Consider the following 23359-nt stretch of genomic DNA (forward strand, 5'->3'; position numbering starts at 1 on the left):
TTTGCTTAAGACTTGCCAATTCTTCATAACTTTAGAATCCTTCCTATTTTCTTCAATCAGCTTTATACAGATTATGAAGGTTTTACAGTACAGATATCTGTTAAATACAACATGTGACAGTGAAATATTTAAATATAAAGTTTGATGTAAATGTCTTACACAATGCATTCCAACATTCTGAATTACAGCAAACATAAAATCTGACTTTGTTACACTGTTACATTTAATCGTTTTGAAGTTAACTTCATATTTGACAAACACAATTTGAAAATTTATTGCTATATTATATTAGAAAATACTTATAAATTAAAAAATGTTAAATTTAAAAACTAAAAATATAAAACCCCTCACTTCAGGAACCAAAATTTATGAAAATGTTTATTTATAAAGAATAAATTTTAGTTTCTGAAATTAGTAGTTTTATCCTCAAAGTATTGAATGTGCAATTAAAGCTGATGCAAAACATCACTAAGAAATTAAAATGAATCCTTAAAAACAAACACATGAAATAATTTTAAAAAATAATCCTTTGGATACAAAGCTTTTCCTGGAAGGATTAAAATGAATGACAACATCAGGATTGCATTATCATATGGACACAAGTTTGTACCTAAAGGCAAAAGAAACATTCCAGATGCAATTGCACAATTAGAAAACATCTCTGCAAAAATATCTCTTCCAGAAGCTAATGCAGCAAGACTTACTCCATCATCTGAAATGTTGCACTTTAACCAGATAAAAGACAATAGCAATATTACAAATACTTGCAAAAAGAGATAAGGAATGGTGTATAAAAAATGATGTGGTATGCTTATTCTGAGATAAATCTAAAATTCCAGTATTTATTAGAAAAGACACATATAACATTAAAATATAGCTTTATATAAAGATATGGAAGCAAAAAGGGTGCTAACAGATGATAACCTTCCTTACTTCAGTTCTAGGATTCAAGTAGCAAGCTTGTTATGATGATAAAAGTGCACAAGAAAGACTGGCTCTTAGGACCAGTCTTAGAAAAATTCTTCACTCTTATACTACATTTTCTCAAATATAATTTTGTTCTACATATTCCTTTATTTTTAAAATGCTTTTTAAACTTCTATATTCAAACTCCACAGAACAATGATTGAAAACAACATTCAATTTTATTTGATTTGTATAAACTGCCTCAACTGAAAATTTTAAAAAAATAAATATATTTTTGATATCTGTACAAAGAAGTGTCACGTATTTCACCAATTAATAGTTTTATCTTCTTAATTTTCATTCAAATCATTTAAAACTAATCTGATTGACATTATATAGACGGATTTAATTGAACCTTACTGATTTAAAAAGATACTTTGATTTAACTAAAATTGTTTATAAAGCAATTTGAATTCAATCTTTTGTCATTGAACATTAGTGTAAAGTAAGAAAAAAGCCACAATTATTAAATTCCATTAACAGCAGCAGCAGCTTTAAGAAAATTTAAATGCATTTGATATTTGACTTAAAATTTGATTACGGTTTATATATATAATATTTACATACATGTTAACTTCTCTTCTAATTTGAATCTACTGATGGCAAGAACTGTTTTGGATACCTCTCAACTGTTTTACAATATATTTATAAACAGTTGAACATAGTACATATATTTCAGTTTCACTAATAATTAGCAAAGTAAATTTAATATATTTATAAAAGAATATTTGTTTAGAAGAAATGCACGATTTAGGCAAATTAAATTTTACTCCCTGAATGAACTAAAGTTTTATTTTTATCTGTAAACATGATCATTTCTGAAATATTTAATTTCCATTTATTGTAAATATAATATAAATGTACTATTAACTACCAATGTCATTTTACTATGACTAAATAAATAGTAAATGCCTAAAGATAAACTTGAAATGTTTCAAAATACATTATAGCATTGTGTTATCTACTATTAAACAGTAAGCATAAACCAAATACTTTTCAAAAAGATTGCACTTCATCACTACACTGATGGTGCTTCCTGTGATTTCCATTAAAAATGTAAATGTATTAAATAACTTTTAACTTTAATTCAATATTTATCTAAGATAAAATTAATATTTGTTATATATTTTGGCAATAAATTCATATTAGAGGCAAATAAATATTTTACAAAGTAACTTCAATTTTTAAAATGAGATTTTAGTAATTATTAAGGTCTAGTGTATCTAAATAAGTGATAAAAACGTTAGTTTTTCCAATTTTTTAAATCATTTACATTAATGACTATTTAAATATAGAATCTGTGACTTAAAATTTACTGTAATAAAACTAACATTTTATTGTTAATTTTATTTAACTTTTCTAATTATTGTTGAAACACTAAATCAATAAAATAAAATAACTCTAAATTTTGATTATAGTTCAAAAAATAACAAGAAATCATACTTTAGCGGAATAAATTATCCAAATAAAACCAAAGTATTTAGTTCCTTCAAGTGAAACAGACTCAGACATCCAATGCAAGTACGTAATTTATTGTTCATATAAGGATTTACAGATACTGGACAATTTGCTCACTCATTCAGAGGTAAGCTCCCTCCACCTGTACAGTGGCACCCTATTCTCCTTCAATATCGTCAGTGTTGCCGTTATAATCTCCATTTCATTTGAAAGAACCACATAATTTCAAGCATATATGGTTTATTTTCAGGAGTGCAAATTCTTCAGAAATTCCAAATAAAAGTTTAAATGTTAGATTAACTATTTGAAATTTTTCTTGAAATGCATAATTTTTTGTTTTTGAAGAACAACTATTCTGGAATGTGGATCAACAGGGTTCAAAACCACATGGATTTTAAATGTTTATGCTTTATTGGAGTAAATCTAATTTCCTGTTACCATTGAAACATAATAAAACTAATTGTTAAAACAAACATCTAATATGGAATAAAATTCTAATAAGTAATGAAAAATTACCCAAATACAAATTATATTACAGAATAATATAATGTGCAAAGTGAATGTACAAAGTTAGAGACAATGAAATTCAACCACAAGAATTTCAATGGATAGAGAAGTAAAATTATTATTAAAGGCATAATACTAGGTGAAAATAAAGATTGTTTGTTTCTTTGAATAAGTTTTTCCTTGGTTTGCAACAACCAAATCACCAGTGGAATACGTCCTATTAATAAGCTTAATCCTTGTAGACAAACGTTTAACAAATTGTAAATTAAAGGACAGTGCAGTGTTTCCCAACGTGGGGCCCCCTTAAAAATCAAATTGTCCCCACAGAGGGACAATTTGATTTTTAAGGGGGACAAGTCGAAGATGGACTCATCCAGAGTTTAAGTTAACCATATAGCCGCTTTATGGTTTATTTATTGTAAATATTGATTTAAGTTAGTTTTCTTTGTTCTTTGTTTCCGTTTCCTTTTAGAACTTTCCTTTATAACCCTTTTCCCTTGGGGTGGGATTAACAATTCTGGAAACCACTGAGAACACAGAGATGAATGAAGCCCTGATGCCAGTGAAAGTGGAGAAAGGACATTCTTTGATAGATTTTCACTGTGGTTCATTGTTTTATCTGTTAGTTGTAATGTATCATATTTACTTGGATATAAGATGATCTTGCATAAGGATGAGGTGTGACTTTATAGATTAAAATAAAGAAAATCAGATTTATTAATACAATTCTAATTTTATTTCGTTTAATCACAAATAAAATATCAAATGCACGTATTAAGGAAAACATGATTGTTTGCCTTAATACGTGATGAATGGAAAACAAAACCAAAACATTATAATGCACATGACTGGAATAAGTTTATTTTTAATGATTCAGAATATGCTAATATTTATTAAAAATAACAATTTAACTAATATAAAATAACTACATTTATAAATATTGCTAAGTGACCTGTATTTCATTAATGTTTTTATAAATAACTAGAAACTATTTTCTGCGAATGAATGAAATGCAATGTGGTTTTTAACTAATAGACATAGGATTAAACCAATAAACAAAGGAAAGTGTGTGTTAATTTGTTTACAACTTGCACTAAATAGACTGTAGACCCATAATGACAGCATGAAGTATACACAGTTCACAGAAATTGCTGCAAAACCGCAAAGAATCCTTCGCTCGTGCATATAGGATGACCTAGGTTTTTGAAGCAGTGAAAAATGAATAAACCTCTTCTTATATGTGAATAAATACAGTAATTATTTTTAGTCTCTTAATCTCTGCCATCTTCTATTACTGTGATTCAAGATCTATGTATAATATTTATTTCACAACTAATGAAATACTTTACTGTTACATCTTTATATATACTACACAATTCTCTAGAAATGTGTACACTGCAACAAGATTAAAATCTTCTGACAGAAAGTGCCTAACTATCAAATTTTGTTTACAAAACTCACAATTTTAAATTGATATTATAATATGATCATTTGATTAACCCTAATACCACTCACTTCTAAATAAAAATAGCAAACCATTCACTTTGTAGCATAAGCTATGTAATTTTCTATTTTTTCCAGGAAAATATTTATTAACATGATTTCACATTTTACCCTCATGTAAATTATAACATGTCATCTTCATACAATATATCTGTATGTATTTTTACATTATGTAATTAAGATAACATATAATTTGATATTTAATCAAATAAAAACAGATTGATATTAATGAGGTTGAGACCGAAATTTTAAATGCGAAAACGTGTAGGTCGGATGTTCAGTGTCGCTTTCCTGTAAGCCTAGAAGTTTGACAATAGCATTCGGAATGTCAAGCATGATTCCATTGACTTTCCAAACACCATTGCCAAACTTCTAGGTTTACAGGAAAGCGGTGCTGAACATCTGACGTACACATTTTTGCATTTAAAACTTCAGTCTCAACCTCACTATTAATACCTGAGAATCAGGAGGAAGAGAGAATTACTCCTAAGGAGTAGGCTTGGTAACACTGAACTAACCATACTTGTTATTGTTTTGCAAGAAATATTTATTTATCAAAGATTTAAAACTCCTTGCAAGTAACAATTTCACTTGATCTCCATGTATGAACGTTTTGCTTAAAATATAAAAATTATATTGCAATGCTAATAACTAAAAATTGTCAAAATATAAAATTACAGATTTTACATAAATGAAATTATAAATATCACTTCTTAATTTAACTACATAGTATTGTTTGAAGTTATTTTTTGGTTTGATAGTAATGATAATTAACAAAAATGTACTTAAAAACTTTTTAACACCTTTTCCCAAATTACTTCGTTTTATAATTTGCATTTAAATAGTAGGCAAGGAAATGGGATGTTAGTTTTATTAAACTGAAATAAAATTAATTAAACCAATATTGTCTCAAACTGCTTGTAGGAAATCACAGTAGCATCAAAAACTTAATCATAAAATTCATCTTTAAATTATATAAAATGCTTACCTGTCCACTTCACATAGGAGTTAAGCAAAGATATAACACCTTTGATATCCCAGATATATGGATATAAATCATATAGCAAAGAACGATTCTGACAATATGTTAGACGAATTAGTAACTTTCCAACAGTTTGTGTCATCTGATCAAATTTACTGGCTCTGCTGTACCACTCTTCTACCTCTGGATTTTGCATTTCTGCTTTAGTTTTCCTCCTATTTTCAGACACAGTGTGACCATGTGTTTTTAACCAAAAAAATTCTTGTAAGAATTGTACACCTTGTCTTCCATGTTCAAAAGGCAAATAGAAAAGATCAACAAGTAAAGCTATATCTTCAGATGTCAACTGTCTATCATCTTCATCATTTGGGTTTGCATTATCAACTGCTTCAGTCTGCATTTCTTCAGCAGTATCAATACTTTCTAAGCCACCATTTTGTTGTTCTTCATTATTAGAAATGTCTTTTGGTTCACCATCAAGACTAACTGGTTGATCCATACGAGAATCACTATGTTTAGGTGATGTACTAGGGGAGGGATTACAGTCCATTGGTTCTAGAATAGCATCCTCTTTGACTTCTGGAACTGGTCTTGGTGCTATAAGAGAATTTACTAATTCATTACTTAATGGCTGGAAAGTAGAATTATCTGGTGCAAGAGCATTTGGTGGCATAGCTCCTGGTAAAATTGGTTGAGTTCCAGGAGGAGCCATTGCAATGGAAAGTACACTGTTTAACATTGGAGGAGGGCAAGCAGGAATTGGAGCGGGAACAAATGGAGCTGGTATTACCTGCCCATAAGCATTTTTAGTGCGATAAAATTCTGGTAGCCACTCATTAATAGATATTTTCAGAGCATGCTTTGGATGATATGTATTTGGTCCAATATGTGATGGAATATCTTCTACAGAACCATTTTCACTTTCAGCTTCTAATTTAATATCTGCAGATACAGAATCATCTGAAAACAAACAAATAATATTTCATTTCCATTTCGGATTAAAATAATAATAAATTTTAAATAAAACATTTCTATAAACATTTTTGTTATAACAAAGGCAAAAATAAAACAAAGTTCAAAACTTCAACCATTAGATTAATTTAATTAACTAAAGATTGACACAATAATATAATTCAGTTGTAACTGGAAAATACAAATATATTTATCTTGTTTAATAATTTAAATTTTCAATACTTATATTGAAGGATTTACAATATTCAGTTTTATATATGTCAGGTCTCCTATAAATGCAGATTATTTAATTTAAACTGCTAATAGATGCAAAGTTTAAGAGTGTTTGGTATGTGCTGTAGTAATTTTCCCATGACAACCTTTAAATATGTTTTTACTATGACAGAGTGCAACTGAAGTTCACTGTAAACAATATGTGAGTGGGTACAACTTCCTGCATTTTCTGTTTCAAACTCTTCATTTTGTATAAATCAGTGAACTAAACATCAATTGGGAAGGCAACCAAGAGGCTTTACAGCATTGCCTTCAAACCAAGCACAGTTGCATATGCAAAAGAACAGTCTAGAGAAACAGCAGCACAGAAATTCAAAGTGCATCCAAAGTGAATTTAGGAGCAAGTGTTATGCTCCTGAGGCTTTCAAGAATAAGAGTGAAGAAAAGAGGCTGGCAGAAGGTGGGGACAAGAAGATCAGTGACAGAAAAATAACTGTCTGCAGATGAATGGTGATGGACAAGGTAAAAGAAATCATCAGTTAGATGAAAGTGATAAATAAAATGCAGTGTTCACAGCTAGCAAAAGGTAGCTAGAAACATTTATAAAACATAGATATGGTAATACCACAAAAACTTTATGCTTACAATTGTAAATGTTGTTGTGTAATAGTATGCTTTTGGGGGCTGTCCATAAATGACATCCACACTGAAAAGGAGGGGGGTGATGACAAGTGGGAAGGATTAAACTTCAATGGACACCCATTTTATTTCACTAAATTTTATATAGTTTATCACTTTATAAATAATAAAATGCATGAAGGTTTCGAGGAAAATTGAGTTTTGTTAGATGTTCGAAGAGGGAAGGGAGGGGTTACAGAAACTTGAACAAACTGGGATAATGGGAGTGGGGGAAGTAAAAATTTCAAGAAAAATGTGAACATAATTTATGGACAGCCCCTTTCTATTAAATAAAAAGGGAAAAGTTCTTGTGAATTATCTGCAATTTTCATTGTTTAGAAGAAAGAATGGATGGGGAAAACAATGGAGGTGCTGGCAGAAAGAAAACTGAACTGAATTTCTCCCCTTTTTATCATTGGTTTGGATTGAAAATCTACAAGAATGAAATAGACACCAGGTCTCCAACAAAGTCTTGATCTCATATCTTGGAGATTAAGTATATTCTGTCCAATAGACACCTGGGCATCTATTACAGGATTTACAGTAATTATATATAATTTATACATTAATTAAAAATTAAAGAAAACAAATTGAAAATTTATAGATTGGACAATTTGATAGCTCAAAGTTCAACTTTTTGAACTTGCTTTTGTTCAAATATTTCAAATTTTGTAATGTGGTCGGAAAAGTTATTCAAATTCATTAATAAAGAATCCCGACAACAGTCTACAAAATAGACCGAAAATGTTGTATGCAAATATTTCTCACCATTTAAACTTGTTTTTCTTCAAAGTTTAATTTTAACAGCACTGTAGATTTTATGGGAGTACATTACTATTAAAACCATCTTATTTTGTTAATTTATTTATAATTGTTTCCATCACTTTTATATAAATTTTAAATAAACAATATAAATAGATCTTACAAATTTCATACTCTGAACCAATATAAGGTGTGATCAAAAAAACGAATGTTTTTGAACCCCTTCTGGGCTCTAGCCCAGAAGGGGTTCAAAACGTTTCATACTTCAGGTTCATAATGGTTTTTAGATGGAAATTCGATTAACAATTAATTTGTAAATCGTTCGAACTCAAGATTGAACTCTTAGTTAACGGCATTCATTAATCAAATTTCCATCTAAAAACTGTTATAAACCTGAAGCAGAGCCCACAAGGGGTTTGAAAATGTTCGTTTTTTTGATCACACCGTATATTGGTTCTGAATATGTAATTCGTAAGTTAGTGGTGTGATAAGTAGTTATTTAATAAATAGATCTTTTGATAATATTTAACAGTATTTAATTTTAGCATTATTCTGAGACATGTCAAACTATAATTAAAAGGGAGGAAATCATTGAAAAGATGAGGAGATATAATAAATAATTAACTACTATTTATTAGTAGTTAATTTGGGAGCTGAAAAACATTTAATTTGAAAATAAAAATGATCTGTGGACTCTTTAAAAATGATTTTTAGTGTCAGTGTAATTGAGATTAATTATTTAAAAGCATTGTCCATATTACAGTATTATTTTGTTACAGTTGATATCAATTAAAATTTAATAAACAAACAGGATATGTCAAGAACTTCATATATATCAAAATAACAATGTATTATGAAATACAAAACAGGACTGTAAAGTTGAGATTTTTCTTCAGAAAAATAGAAATCTTTGTATGTCTATATAAATATGATCTGATCATTATAAAAAAAATATGATTTCAGTAAGAGTTAAAATTTTTATAAAACAAAATACTCTCTAATAGAACTTAACAGTATGATTGAATTATGTTAGTAATGTCTTTTATCATCAAGTATAATAAAAAAAAAATTAACTCAATAATGTCAATCTTTCTATTACTGTTTTTTTGCAGAATGATTGGCATGTGTCTATCAGAGAGAGACAAAGCCAGATACTTTCATATGGGAAAAACTGGCATACCGGTTTAAGTGAGGTTATACATCCCTGTCTAGAGGGTGCGTGCGCACACAAAAAAAGAAGTTACGTCACATAAAAACCAATGTGTTTCTATTCTAAAACTATGAAACTGTCAGCATTACATCAAAAACTACAATTAAATGTTTAATTTCTTCATTCTGTCTTCTTTTTAACCACATAAAATACTCTTGGAATTCCAAAAGTGCATTTTTTGTGTGTATTTTATTCAATAACTCAAAAATAAACATATCAAATTTAAGAAATTTACTGTGAATTATCACAGCTTACACAAACTAACATTCACATTGTGTGAAATTTGAGAGGAAGGTGTTATTTTTAAGGTTGAGGGTAGATGGTCAGTGTAGCCCACACTAACCACCACCACCAGTAAGTCCTTAATTGTTCTATTGTCTTGTAAATGAAAACTCTCTTCCTGATTTAAGTCAGTCAAATTACAGTGTTATTATTTTATTGTACTGGGAAGAATGTTTTTGTTAATGTTTAATTAACAACAAGTTTTGTTAGATCTGATTAATTTTATATTTTAGTTGCAGTTTAACTGGCATGCCTGTAACACTGGGGTTTCTGGATTGCTGGTGATTCTGAAAAATACGGTAATAAACATAATTCATAGGCAGAGCTGAGTTCATTTATCAAATTTCCAAATCCTGAACCTTATTACTTTTCAATCTATTGTTATATTATTCAAAGGCAGGTCTATTTTCATTTATCAAAAACTTAATTCTCTTTTATAATTATCCACTAAATTTAAACAGCTTCGAATTTAAAGTCAAATTTATTTTATAGTAATTGTAAATTTACTTCATATTCATATCATACACTACTACTAGATTTAAGAAACAAGATTTATATATTCCATCAGAACATTTTACAGCAGCTCTCCCATTTATGAACAGGATAGGTTCCTGAAGTTTTGTCACAAGTCAAAGCTAACCTAGAAAGTAAATTTGTACACAGAATAACCACTTAGTGTTTGATCCTTTAATGTACTCAATAGAATATGTTACACTCATTTACCTGCTGGCTACTGCTTAATAATAGATGTTACAAATGTAATTTTTTCACCTAATTCAGGGATGGCAAACCTGTGGCACATATAGAGAAATCATCTGGCACGTAACGTATATACGATTTCGATTGATCATCTGTGTTTTTCAATCGCCCTTTTTTCAATAAGCTTTTTGTACATTTATTCTAATTAAAGCATATTTGTTTAATTTCTTTAAATATTGTTATTCGAAGTCTAAAACTTTGGCACACAAACATCTTTAAAGCTAAGTGTACTTACTATATGACACGCGGGCTCAGAAAGGTTTGCCACCCGACCTAATGCACTTAGTTTTATAATGTCCAGTTTAGTTTCCATGGTAATAGAGACATTTCTTGCATTTATCTCCACTGCTAGATTTACTATTATGTTTGGATGCGTGTTTGAAGCAATAATTGTATAAGTTTATAAATATTGCCAACCATAGTGAAAAACATCATTACCAACTTTAACACCACCTCAAGAACAGCAATAAAACCTCAAAATTTGCACAAAAAGAAAAGAAGATAATATTCAATAAAAATAAGCCCACATTAATTATTTATTATATATTAATGGCCAAAAACTGACTTCAATGCCACCCCAAGTCGCAAGAGAACTTCAGTATCCACATAAAATTTAAATTTTAGACATAAAGACATATTGTTCATAAGTTGAAGTACAAGATCATTTGTATTTATCTAATGAAAAAATATGCATTGTTTATTATAGCCAAGAACAGTAAGATAAAATTAATTAACCAAACAAAAATTTATTAAAAATTTTATACTTACTGACTGAAAGATCTCGCTTGCCATCTGCATTACACTTACTCCATTGTGCCAATGTATGAATAGGAATGAAATTTGTTTCATATTCACAATTTGGGTTAGTTAGCACACCACGTAAATGAGGTATAAGATCAGTTGAACGACCACAATAAGGTCCTAAAAATAATCTCTTTTGATCGTAATCATTAGCATGCAAATTATCCCAAATCACAGGTGGTCTTTTCAGTACTTCAGATAATTCCTGTACTGATTGTACTGTGATATTTTTTGATATAACCTTGGATCCTAAAATAGAATTAACAGAATTAAATAATTACAAACACAATAAAAATTTTTTCAATTGGAATAATTATAATTTAGGAACAGCAAATGACTGAGACTAACCAAAAGCTATAAATACATAAAAAATTTTACTTAATAAATAAATAAGATATATATTACTATTATTTTCTTACATTGTTTTTTTACTTACATAAAATTTAATCATACATAAATACAGCATATACATATTAAACATTAATTAAATTCATTTTATTCATAATTCAATATTAATTATTGTTTTAAATATAAGCAATAATTATGTGAATAATTTTATAATTCAACAAACATCAGCATTCTTTTTTTATTTCTTTGACATTATCCAAACAAAATTTGTTTAAAATTTTATTTCTATTATCTTCTCAATGTTCAATAAATTATAATTTAATTAGAAAGAATTTCTTGTTGATTTTTTGAAAGCAAAATTGTAAATAAAACTACCACCACCAGAAATAAAATATATAAAACAAAACTTTAATATTTGAGATGGTATCTTTTAAACTGCATACTGGTGGTGAGTATCATGCTTTTAATGGCTGAAGCAGAGAATGTACGATGGTATGAATTATGCAAAAGTTTTATTTGTTTTATTCCAGGTTATTATGCATGAAATCATACAACCCCAGAGCAAAAGTATGAATATTTTGTAGTTGTTGTGAAAAATTATTTTGATCCTGAAATAATCAAATTCATGAAACTTTTATTGAACTTCTAACAATTGGCAAATATAATAGACATGTTAAAGTCAATGTCATAAAGACATTTGCATAAATTACATTAGAGCATTTTAAACAAAGTAAGAGTTAAACAAAATTATGAAATCAGGAAACACATTAATCAAAAATATGGAATACTAATAATTAATATTTTGACCATGATTCATTGACTGTCTTTCTTTGATCTTTCAGTGGTTGTGACTTTTTATATTCCAAACATTTTCAAGGTGTTAATGTAGTACTACAGTACACTACAGTAATACCTACAGTGGCTAGCAGAGAAAGGTTACCACTAAAACTAAAGCTAAAACAAAATCCTACATGACAAAAAAACAAAAGGAAAGATCATTTCAAATGGGCCAAAGGTCAAAGACTGGACTGTTAATGACTGGCAATGAGTTATGTTCACAGATGAATTAAAAATACATATTGGCTATGGTGATGATGACAGTACATCAGTACAGAAGACCAGGTGAAAAATTTCATCCCTGTTCATACTGTTTAAATTCATTGACAAAATTTCCTAGAAGTGTAATGATGTATAACCTGTAAAGAGTTAGTGAGATGTACTATCAATAATTGCTACTAATCTGCATTCAATGTACTATCAAGGATTGCCCCTTGATAGTACATTGAATGCTGATAAATATTTGCAGTTATTAGAATCTTTAGTCATTAAAACATCTGAAGATCATTTTAAGGATGAGTTTTATCTACCATGATGAAAATGCTGTAGGAATAAGCAAATTAAGCAATAGTTTAAAAAACCTAACATATAGCATTTAGAATGACCTGCCAACAGTCCAGATATATATCCACTTGAAATTGTTTGAAATATTCAGAAGAAAAGGGAGTCTGAAAAAAAGCCACAATCATAGAAGAATTAAAGAGGACAGTCAATGAATCATGGTCAGAGGATCCAGAACTGTGTAAAAAGACTTATTTGTACAATACCACAAAGAATTGTAGCTGTAAATAGGGCAAAAGATGGCCCTACAAAATATTAATCATCAGTATTCCATATTTTTGATTAATGTTTTTCATGATTCCATACTTTTGTTCAACTCTTACTTTGTTAAAGTAACTTTGTAATTTACGCAAATGTCTTTATGACAATTGGTGTGTAACTACTTTAATGTCTATTATATTTATCAATTGTTAAAAGTTCAATATTTTTGTGAATTTAATCTCAAATAATTTTTCACAACATTTACAAAATATTCTATATTTTTGCTCAGGGGTTGTAGTGTTTCTAGACCAGTGGTTCTTAACCTTTTTAGAATCACAGAACACTTACAATTTTACAAGATTTTTGCAGAACACAGCTGTAAAATAAAACAGTATATATATTTTTTATATATTGCATAATATATTAAAAATCATGTACATAACAGTTTACATAGCAATAGCAAGTAATAACAATAGCAAGTAATAATCAGTAAATGAAATGAAATTAAATAAAAAGAAAATTATCATAATTTTTTAATGGGATATTTGGGCTTGATAACTTTTACAAATATGTTTTCAATATCTGGTCTTATGTGTAAAATAGCTACTCTCATTTCCTCTTTTATATTTGTCAGCCTTTCACATTTCTTTGTCTTAATATTCATTAATGTTGAAAAACCAAGCTCACATAAGTACAATGTTAAAATTTTAATTGCTTTTTCAAAAATAGTTTTAAACTCGATTTGAACAAAAATCCAAAATTCTTCAACTGTTATTTCAGAAAATTTTGTTTTGAGAGTACGATCCATTGGCAATGTAATGAATTCTTCCTCTTCTTTTAATGAAAATTCATAATTTGATGTGTTGACTGCAGAGAATTGATTTTGTATCCAATCATAATATTTGATATTCAATGCAGGAAAGTATTCCACAATTTTTTCTTCTAATAATGCTAAATGTTGTGTTATAATAGAATTATTTCATCAATATTGTTATTTTGGACTGAAGGAAACACTTTAGGGTACTGTCCTTTTTTGAATTATGTGCATTCTCCAAAGTGATATATTTTTAAAAATGCTGACAGTCTGTCATTGGATGTTATAGAATATTTTCAGTATTGCATACCAGTAATTCACATTATTTAAATCATTGAAGATATCAGCTAAATATGCCATTTGTATATTGTAAATATTGTTTGGAAGAAAAGTTTTAAAAATATCATTCCCTCCATTTTGAAAAAACATTGACAATTCATACTTAAGTTCCAAAATTCAGTCCAGCACTTTACTTTGCAATAACCACCTTATCTCAGTATGTAAAAGTAAAGATTCATGCTAAGCTTCCATATATACACAGTTTTTTAAATAGGTGTGTTCATAAGAGTAGCGATTTGATGTAGTTTACCATATTTACAATTTGGTCTAATACGGATTTTAATGTCTTAGGTAATGTTTTTGAGACAAGTGATTCTCAGTGTAAAAAACAGTGTGTAGATATAAGATTACTTTTGCACAGAAGAAAAATACTAATAAATCCTTTAATAGAACCAACTATTGAAGGAACACCATTGGTACAGATTCCTACACGTAAGTTATCTAAATATGACAAAATGGAGTAAAAATATCCTGTACTGTTGTGCATTCAGTGAGTTGTCTGCAGCATAAAAATTGATTTACTATTTTGTTTTCATCAATGAAATGAAAAAAATCCTAGTAAGTGGGCTATACTGTTGATTTCAGTGGACTTGTCAATTTGTAAAGCAAAGTATTGTTCTGAAAGCTTGTTAGTAACTGTTTAACAATATCATCCAACATATGTATAATTGTTTTTCATTGTGTTGTCCAAATGAGGAATTTTCATAATTTCTTTTTCTTGCATCATCACCAAACATAATTTGAACTATTTCAGAACATGCTGGTAAAATCAGATGCTCTGCTATGGTGTGGTTTTAAATTTTTAGTAATTATTTTGGCAATTTTAGACAATGCAATTTGTGCTTTATTAGATATTGTTACTAATTTTTAAAATTTTTTTCCTTTATTAATTTGATTAGTCAACAATCTTTAAAAATAATTCTTGTCTTTGGAGTGGAGACTAGTGTGTTTAGATGTAAAATGCCATTTTTAATTTTGCTGGTACCTTTGCACTATGACAAAGCTTTTCCCCACAGACCAAACAAAATGGAATTTAACATACATTTTAATCAATATAAGTGAACCAGAAATCTAAATAATCAATGAAATATTGTCTATTGACATTTTTTATTTTGTTCTCCCTATTGTGAGTATCATTATTGATATGCTTGTACTTGTACTGTCAGCACAAGAATCATATTTTCATTTTAAAAATTTGATTAATTTTCTAATATAAATCCATTATAGAAATCGATAAAAGCCAACATAAGTACAAGTAGAAATAATAAAATTAAAAACAATGACTTTTAATTTTTTGTCTTAATAACTGTTTCAATTTTTTACCGATTCCTTTCTCCAAGTGCACAAAGCACCAGTGTTCTGAGAGCACCAGTTAAGAACCACTGTTCTAGACAAGAAGAAAGGTTAAAAATATTTGACTTCTCTTCTGCAGAAAAAAAAATTTGATATTTACATGTATTTATAAAATCCCTTCTGCTACAAGACATTATTCCTGAATCATAAACCAAATGAATAATGTTTTTTAAATCTTTTGGTGGTTACAGTTTGTTCTCAATGAACAGGTGTATATTAAGAGGAATTTATTTGTAATAAAACTAGTGAAAAGAACAAAGAAATGATTCAAGTGACAGAAAAACTTTCATGTTTAGTTTCAAACATTATTAATAAGCATTAAAATATAAAATTTTTAAACCAAAGAGAAAAGAAAAATAAAATATTTATATTTTTTAGCATGTGCATAGAACAATCATAAAAAAATGGCACAATCTTTCATTACAGGTTGTGTAAAAAAAATCAAAATTTGAATCATAATTCAAGAATATTTGGTCCCAACAGCTAAATCTTGTGTTCTGTTTCAAAAGTCCAATCTGAGAATAGAATCAAGAACTAAGGAAAACTTAATTTTTCTTATCCAATTTCTTACAAACAATAATAAATGTCTACTTAGGAGTATTAAATAAGAAGTAAAAAAAATAAATGCTAATTATTATTAGTAAATATAAACAAAGAGCTTACCTGTCCACATTATATTGATTCCAGGTAGTAATTTATTACCAATGGTATTTAAATATTCAGAATTTTGAACATTAGGAACTGCTCTGGCAGCACAATATTCTGCAATATTAAAATTTTATTTCATGCATGTTTTTACTAGGGCATAATTATTAACTGATGCACTAGTTGCATTACAAAATAACATTACCAATCTGGTTATCATTAACATCAAATATTAATAATCTGAAAATAAATATTAGTTACAATTTGACTAAGTTACATAATTTAATCATAGTATTTAACATAATAATTAAATGAATGCTTAAAATAAAAAATTAATTAACTAAATTGAAATGTAATTATTTTCTAGAATTCGTTGCATTTTGACTATGAAAAGTTGGTATAAAAGTTTGACTATCAAGTTAAAATGAGAATTTTAAAATATAAACTATAAATATTAATACTGTATATAGTATAGTATTATAATGTATTAATATTCTCTATTAATATGTATTTAAAGCTTGTATTTATTTAAAAAGTTCTAGTGAGATGGATCTCCAAGATACACAATTTAGATAGGCATACAAAAATATGCACTGCACAAACACTGTCAGCAAAAAGCTTGAACTATACTAATAACCAAATGATAGAGCTGGATAAATTATTGGGCTAGACTTGGATAAATTAAATATACAGATATTGTGTGGTACATCACACAGTAAGAAGTTGCAGATTCGAGTTCTGCTCCAGATTGATTTTTTCTTCCAGAGCAGTCCAAACTGATTCATTTATTTCTAATTAATAAATTTAATATAAGGTGATGCTATAACTATCTATCTTTATCCAAAACTATGTATATCTGTATGATTAATTTGGCAAGTTTAGTCTGATACTTAATCTGGCTATGATTACATTATTGTTTTACTTTCATTTGAACGAAGTTTGATACATTTGTTGAAAACATGTCTTCAGATAACAAAAGTTTTATTTTCTATTTGGTTTTTGGAGAGAATAGAAATAAAGATATAAAAGCTAAAAGATTTCAAAAGAAACATTAAAAAATAGTACAAATGCCCATGTATAAACAAACTTATAATATTAAATATAACTTAATTAAATATATTTTGAAGGATCTTTTAAGATCCTTCAAAATTAAGTCAATTTATACAGAAAGTATAAAATGGAAATCTTTATCACAGTGATCAACAAGCAGTTGTTTTGCCCTACTGCAATTCCAGAAATCTACAACAAGTATTTCTAAGTAAAAGTAATGTTTGATGTAGAGATTAAAATATCAACTTAAAGTAGAGATTAAATATAATAAGAATTCAGTATAAATGAATACTATAACACAGCTATTTTTGACAGCTGATGCATGCACTAATTATATCATTCATGCAAACAAGAAAGCACAAGAAAAAAATTCAGCAACAAGTTGCATAACTTTCCCGGTAAAAAAATTTAAAATTGTGTGTGATGCCATCTGTTATATTTCATTAAAAAAACTTTTTTATATTATTAATTATTACAAAATGACAAAAAGCTTAATTTTGAGGATAGGGATGAGTTTTATAAAAAAAATTGTAAATGCTAATAACAAGTAAAATCTTAAGTCTTCCTACCCAAAATATGGCACAGGACACCCGCTACCACTCCACCCCTTGACTTTTAACCACCAAAATTTAATATCATCAATCCTCTCCATGCAAAATGTCAGAAATTTTCAACAAAAGGCACAGGAATTATTAAGCTTCAAAGAGGGTGACGAAAATTGTGCCACCCACACACACTAACATCCATACATACAGAAAAACTTCAACTTTTTTTTTTACATTTCTTGATGTTTCAAGGTCTTGAGTCCAAAAATATAAAAATCTTGGAGAGATTAATTTTTGACTGACTGCCATACTTTCCCTCTGATATAAATAACAGCTGGAAAAGTAAAAGCACACTATAGTGCTCTACTATCACAATTTTCTATTAATATTTTATTGGCAATATTGATTTTAACTTTTTTTAATAACAATTTTAACTAAATTTTAATAACAATTTTAACACAAGTTAAACATAATTCACAACAGGGTTCTTACTAAGATTTTTAACAATAGTTATGTTCTGTATAGGTCCTGTTGCCCACACCTATTTTTGTATGAGCTACATAATATATTGAAGATATTATGGTAAGTGTCTTGATAATAAAATAAATAAAGGTGAGGCCTTATTATGTTTTTTTGCCATATGCTACAATGAATCAATCATATTCAGTTCATATGTTTGGGGATGACTTGTACAATAGGTATGTCTAAACCAAAATTTTGAATTGAAAATCTTGATGTAACTTAGATCAAGTCAACTTACATACCAATGTATATGGTATGTATTTGAGAAACAAAATATATTCTGATTGAATTGTATAAAATAAATTGTAAATGTCAACATTCCACATGCTAATATCTATCATATTCTTCTTACCTGTTGGACAAAAAAGAAATTTTGGTTGAGAAAGATGCTGATAAATTTCATTGGCAACTGAAACTTGAGCTTGAGCAAATGACTGAAACACTTCCTTATCAGTCTCACTGATTTCTGGTTCAATATCATCAAATAAAAGGGCAAAGGCAGAACATCCAAACTGTGATACCTATATTAAAATATTAAGTTTTAGAAATAATTGTATTTTATTTTTATTTAATACAGGTAAATCAGATTTTGTATGGATTTTTAGATATGCAAGTATGAATTTTGACTTACAACTAACAGTGTCATCTATTAAAAGCCATTTTGAACATACTGTATACCCTGTTTCCCTGAAAATAAGACAGTGTCTTATATTAATATTTGCTCCCAAAGATGCGCTAGGTCTTATTTCAGGGGATGTCTTATTTTTTCGTATGTTATGGCGGCTTCCGGCCACCAGGGGGAGCTCACCACAGCACACTTGTACAGCACATCAGGGACAGTGTATGATATAATGGCAGGCAACAGACCTCTTAATGCCTTTCCTGCACGTTTACAAGTGACGGCCGCAGAAGGGAACATTAGGATTGAAGGTAGGTGACAGTCTTCATGTCCTGCATGCAGCTGCTCTGCAATGAATGGTGAAGGTAGGGATAACAGCGGCAGGCTAAAAGGAATCACAGCTGCATGCTCTGGTGTTCTGTTCAGCGGGCATGCTTCCAAACGAAAACTTTGCTAGGTCTTACTTTCTGGGGAGGCCTTATATTTAGCAATTCAGTAAAACCTCTGCTAGGTCTTATTTTTGGGGAAACACAGTAATAATACTTTACAATAACAAAAGGAAACTTTGAAAAGATAAAATAAATAAATAAATAACTTATTTTCTGAAAGCTTTTTTTTTAAAACAGAAGTTATTTAGTTTTAAACAAAAACCGGCACACTTAAACTAGAACTATATAATTAACTAACTGACACCTAAATGCAAATTCCAGCACATAAACAAAGAAGTTTTAATATTCAAACGTTTTTGGCCATCTTTTAGAGGCGCTCATCAGGAATGAATGCACAAAAAACACAAAAGCAGTTCTATCCTTTGAAAATTCTAACTTTTGAACTTTGCTGCATTCCAATTTTTAAATATTTAAATGACGTTTGATACAGAAATCATTATTTATTTAATTTATGTGATATAAACATAACAAATAAAATTATTATTATATTCTGTGGCAATCTAAATAATACTTCCATGATTGTGGTACTGTAATATAGTTGGAGTTAATGCAATCTCCCTTCATGCCCGTTATATAAATTTCTAAAGCTTCAAATTTCTTCATATGTTTGTTTTATTAATTTATCTAATTACAATAAAATAAACATAAAATACACATTTTCATTAATTCTCAAATATTTTACATTGTCATAAAAAAGACAAAATATGGAAATTAAAGATATAATTGTAGTTTCTGATATGATGTTGATAATTTCAAATTTTGGAATAAAAACTGGGATATATAAGACATCATGCAATGAAACTAAAGCAGTCAACCTCATAGGACTACTGCTGAGTTAAAATGTGGATAATAGAGAGAGTTTTTGGCTCTAAAAGGCACAGTCTTGTTAATTGGCCTGCAGGCACAACATGCAATGCAAGAAAGATATTTAAGTGGGTAAGCTGAGGTTACCTATTGAAAATCATTTTATTTAGCCTAAATCAATTTAATATTCAACCAAAAGTTGTATAAAGTTATTTTTAGTAACAATTTAAATTTAATTAATTAATTAACTTACCTGTTCCAGTTTGCGCTTTAGACTGGCAAGTTCTTTTGAATTTGAATAGCCTATATCTAATCCTGGAGACAGTGCATAATAAAATGTAATTCCATTTTCTTTTGCAGATTGTATAAGACTAGTAAGATGTTCTAAATAATAAATCAAAAGTACAAATTAAATATTCTCATTAAAAAAAATTAGAGTTTATATAATAAAACCTATTCACTATCACCACCATAAAATTATATACATGATCATAAATTCTCTATTATTATTGTATGTACAATAAGCAACAAAAAACTTAGCCACTTCTAAAAAATTGTTATATTTTCAAAAATAATAAAAACAAGAATTTTGCACAACAGGCTTTTAAAATGAGAAGCAGAAAAACTTTTCACAAAATTAAAAAATGTTCTCTTGCAAATTGCAAAAAATTATCAAAATCAAGAACAACAAAAAATTAGCTGCAGGACCAATTTTTCAGTTTTAAAGTTCTAATATTTTGTTGGTTTACCTTGATTTTTTTTATTACTTCAAAAAGTCTGTTTGACATGCCACAAGGGTATTGTCATGTTGAAAAATCCATTCATTTCTTACCATAATATGCCCAAAATGTAGAAATTTTAAATTGCAATTTGCACTGTATGCTATTGCTCCCCAAACCATCTCTGAACCACCCACCACCTTGCTGCCTTTTGAATAAATTGGCTCTTTTTGTGGCAATTGTGAAAACAATATGTATATCCATCCAGATGATTAGTTGACAGAACTAATTGTAGAAACATTCCTATCATACTGTTGTGTTTTGTATATGTCTGGGCAGTTCTGTAAAAAAAATTTTGTTTCCTGTGTTTATTGAAAACAACATTGCATTAGTGATTTTTGTATTTCTATTATCATAAAACATTTAAAAGTTTTCATCTAAACTGTGAAGCTACTTAAAAGACAGTATATATGATTAGAAAGTTTTGAATTCAATATGGAAGGAGACTTGTTAGGAGAAGCAGGTTCCTCGCAGCAAAACAACACAGTTTGAATTTGTGAATGATACAGTTTATCTAGGTGAATTGTCACAGCAGAGTAAAAACAATAATTTCTGTGCTGTATTCTGGACTGACTGCTTGAAACGTTGTTTGAAGCCTTAAGTTTCCAAGAAAAAAATCCAGTAACAAGTTGCTTAAATTTCCTGGCAACATGTAAAACTGCATGTGGTACCCCATCTGTTATGATATTTCATTTATATTTTTTAAAATATTTTTAATTATTATAAAATGATAAAAACTTAATTTTGCAGATAGAATGGGTTTTATAAAAATAATTGTAAATGCTAATAACAAAGAAAATTGTCATTAAGTCAGACCCTATCTGAGATATGACACATAACCTTCCTTTATTTCTCCATCCAATCTTCAGGTGTTTAAATAATAATCATTATAATGTATGAAAAATAAGTTCTCTTACATCTAATTCATTTTGAAAATTGTCAATGCATGCTGACGGAACAGCTTCTTGTCCAAATAATAAGACCCACTTCTCAAGTGTTTCCACCAAAAATTGGCCTCTGAAAATTGTGTTCAGCTTATAAGTTTGAAAGTTTCATGTCTCTGATCAGCAATAGCCAAGTGTGGATAAGATGCTAGGCAGATGTAGTTCAAACCTTCAAAGTTTTATTTTAGTTTTTTTTTATGTGTAACTTTATTATTTTACTGCATCATTAGCATTATTATTCCTCATGTTTAAAGCTTATAAAACAAAAGATTAAAAATTGTAATGTCATTTCCCATTTAGCAAAAACAAGTTTCTGTAGATTTAACACTTTTACATTATTAAATAAAACTTTTATTTCTTCGTGTTTATTTTCAGATAAGATGGTATTGTTATATTTGAAGTGTAAGAAACATGAGCACATTAAGAATGTGTCCATAATATTAATAATTAAAAAAATAAAATGCTACCCTATTTTCATATCAGTTGTCTCTTTTGTCCATGTGCAGTAATGTCTAAAGCAGAGGTGTCCAACCAGTGGCCTGTGGGTCGCATGCGGCCCAAGGCAAGTTCCAATGCGGCCAATGAATGTATAAACAAAACCGACAAATTTTTAAATTTTATCTTTATTTATTCATTTCAACAGCATAAACTCAAAAAGAAGTTTCACAAATCAGTAAACTTTCATACATATTTTATTTTTGAGTGGAAAGGAAATTTTTCAAATACTGAAAATGTGTGAATGAGGAAGGAATACTAAATGAAGCTGGAGTTGTGGCTCAAAGGATTATAGACCCAAATTTGAGGAATGAAGAGAAAGGTCAAAAGATAAAAAGTAGTGAGAAAGGATAAATAGACCTTGTTATGCAAATTTTCCAATCTTCCTCACTTCTTTATCTTTTGTCCTTGCATTTGGATCTATAATCCTTTGAGTTCCAACTCCAGCTTTATTTAGTATTCCTTCCAGCGTTGCAAGATTTGGCTACCTAGTTTTTTAGTTTAGCGTTAAAAAATATCATTTGGTGCATTGGCTACTTTTTGGGCTACATATTATTTATAAATATATTAGTCAAATAAAAATGCACTTTAAAATGGCGTTTCGTCCTTTTTTATTAATTAGAGACCCAAATAAAACAAATATTTGTGTTTTTCAAATAAATTTTTGTTTGTCTCCTTTATAATAAATGAATTTATCTATTTTTAAGTAAAAATTGAAAGTGTCTGTAGAAGTAATTTTTTTAAATATCCTTTTTTCCTGATAAAGTTTTAATACTTATTACTATAATCTAGACATGTTAATCCTTAAATGTCTCATATACTTGTATGTTTAAGGATTGGGCCACAAGTATATACAAGATACTTGTGGCCCAAAACTCCATGACTTCTTTCAATGTGGCCCAGAGAAACAAAAAGGTTGGACACCCCTGGTCTAAAGCTTATTTGCTTGTGAGGACAGTAT

General features: G+C 28.5%; 1 protein-coding gene across 2 annotated transcripts in view; it reads right to left on the bottom strand.

Moving 5' to 3' along the window:
• Window positions 1-23359, bottom strand: part of Oga (O-GlcNAcase) — a 53995-nt gene that overhangs the window by 11604 nt on the left and 19032 nt on the right. For both annotated transcript variants that reach the window (XM_067272028.1, XM_067272027.1), the window contains exons 4-8: window positions 20434-20564; window positions 18661-18829; window positions 16210-16308; window positions 11061-11342; window positions 5423-6376 (exon numbers count right to left, since the gene is read on the bottom strand). In XM_067272028.1, the coding sequence (XP_067128129.1) occupies window positions 5423-6376; window positions 11061-11342; window positions 16210-16308; window positions 18661-18829; window positions 20434-20564 (1635 nt within the window). The remainder of the gene's footprint in view (window positions 1-5422; window positions 6377-11060; window positions 11343-16209; window positions 16309-18660; window positions 18830-20433; window positions 20565-23359) is intronic.

This window comes from Centruroides vittatus, unplaced genomic scaffold (assembly GCF_030686945.1).
Source record: "Centruroides vittatus isolate TY-2023 unplaced genomic scaffold, ASM3068694v2 contig_417, whole genome shotgun sequence".
In the NCBI taxonomy this organism is placed as follows: Eukaryota; Metazoa; Arthropoda; class Arachnida; order Scorpiones; family Buthidae; genus Centruroides; species Centruroides vittatus.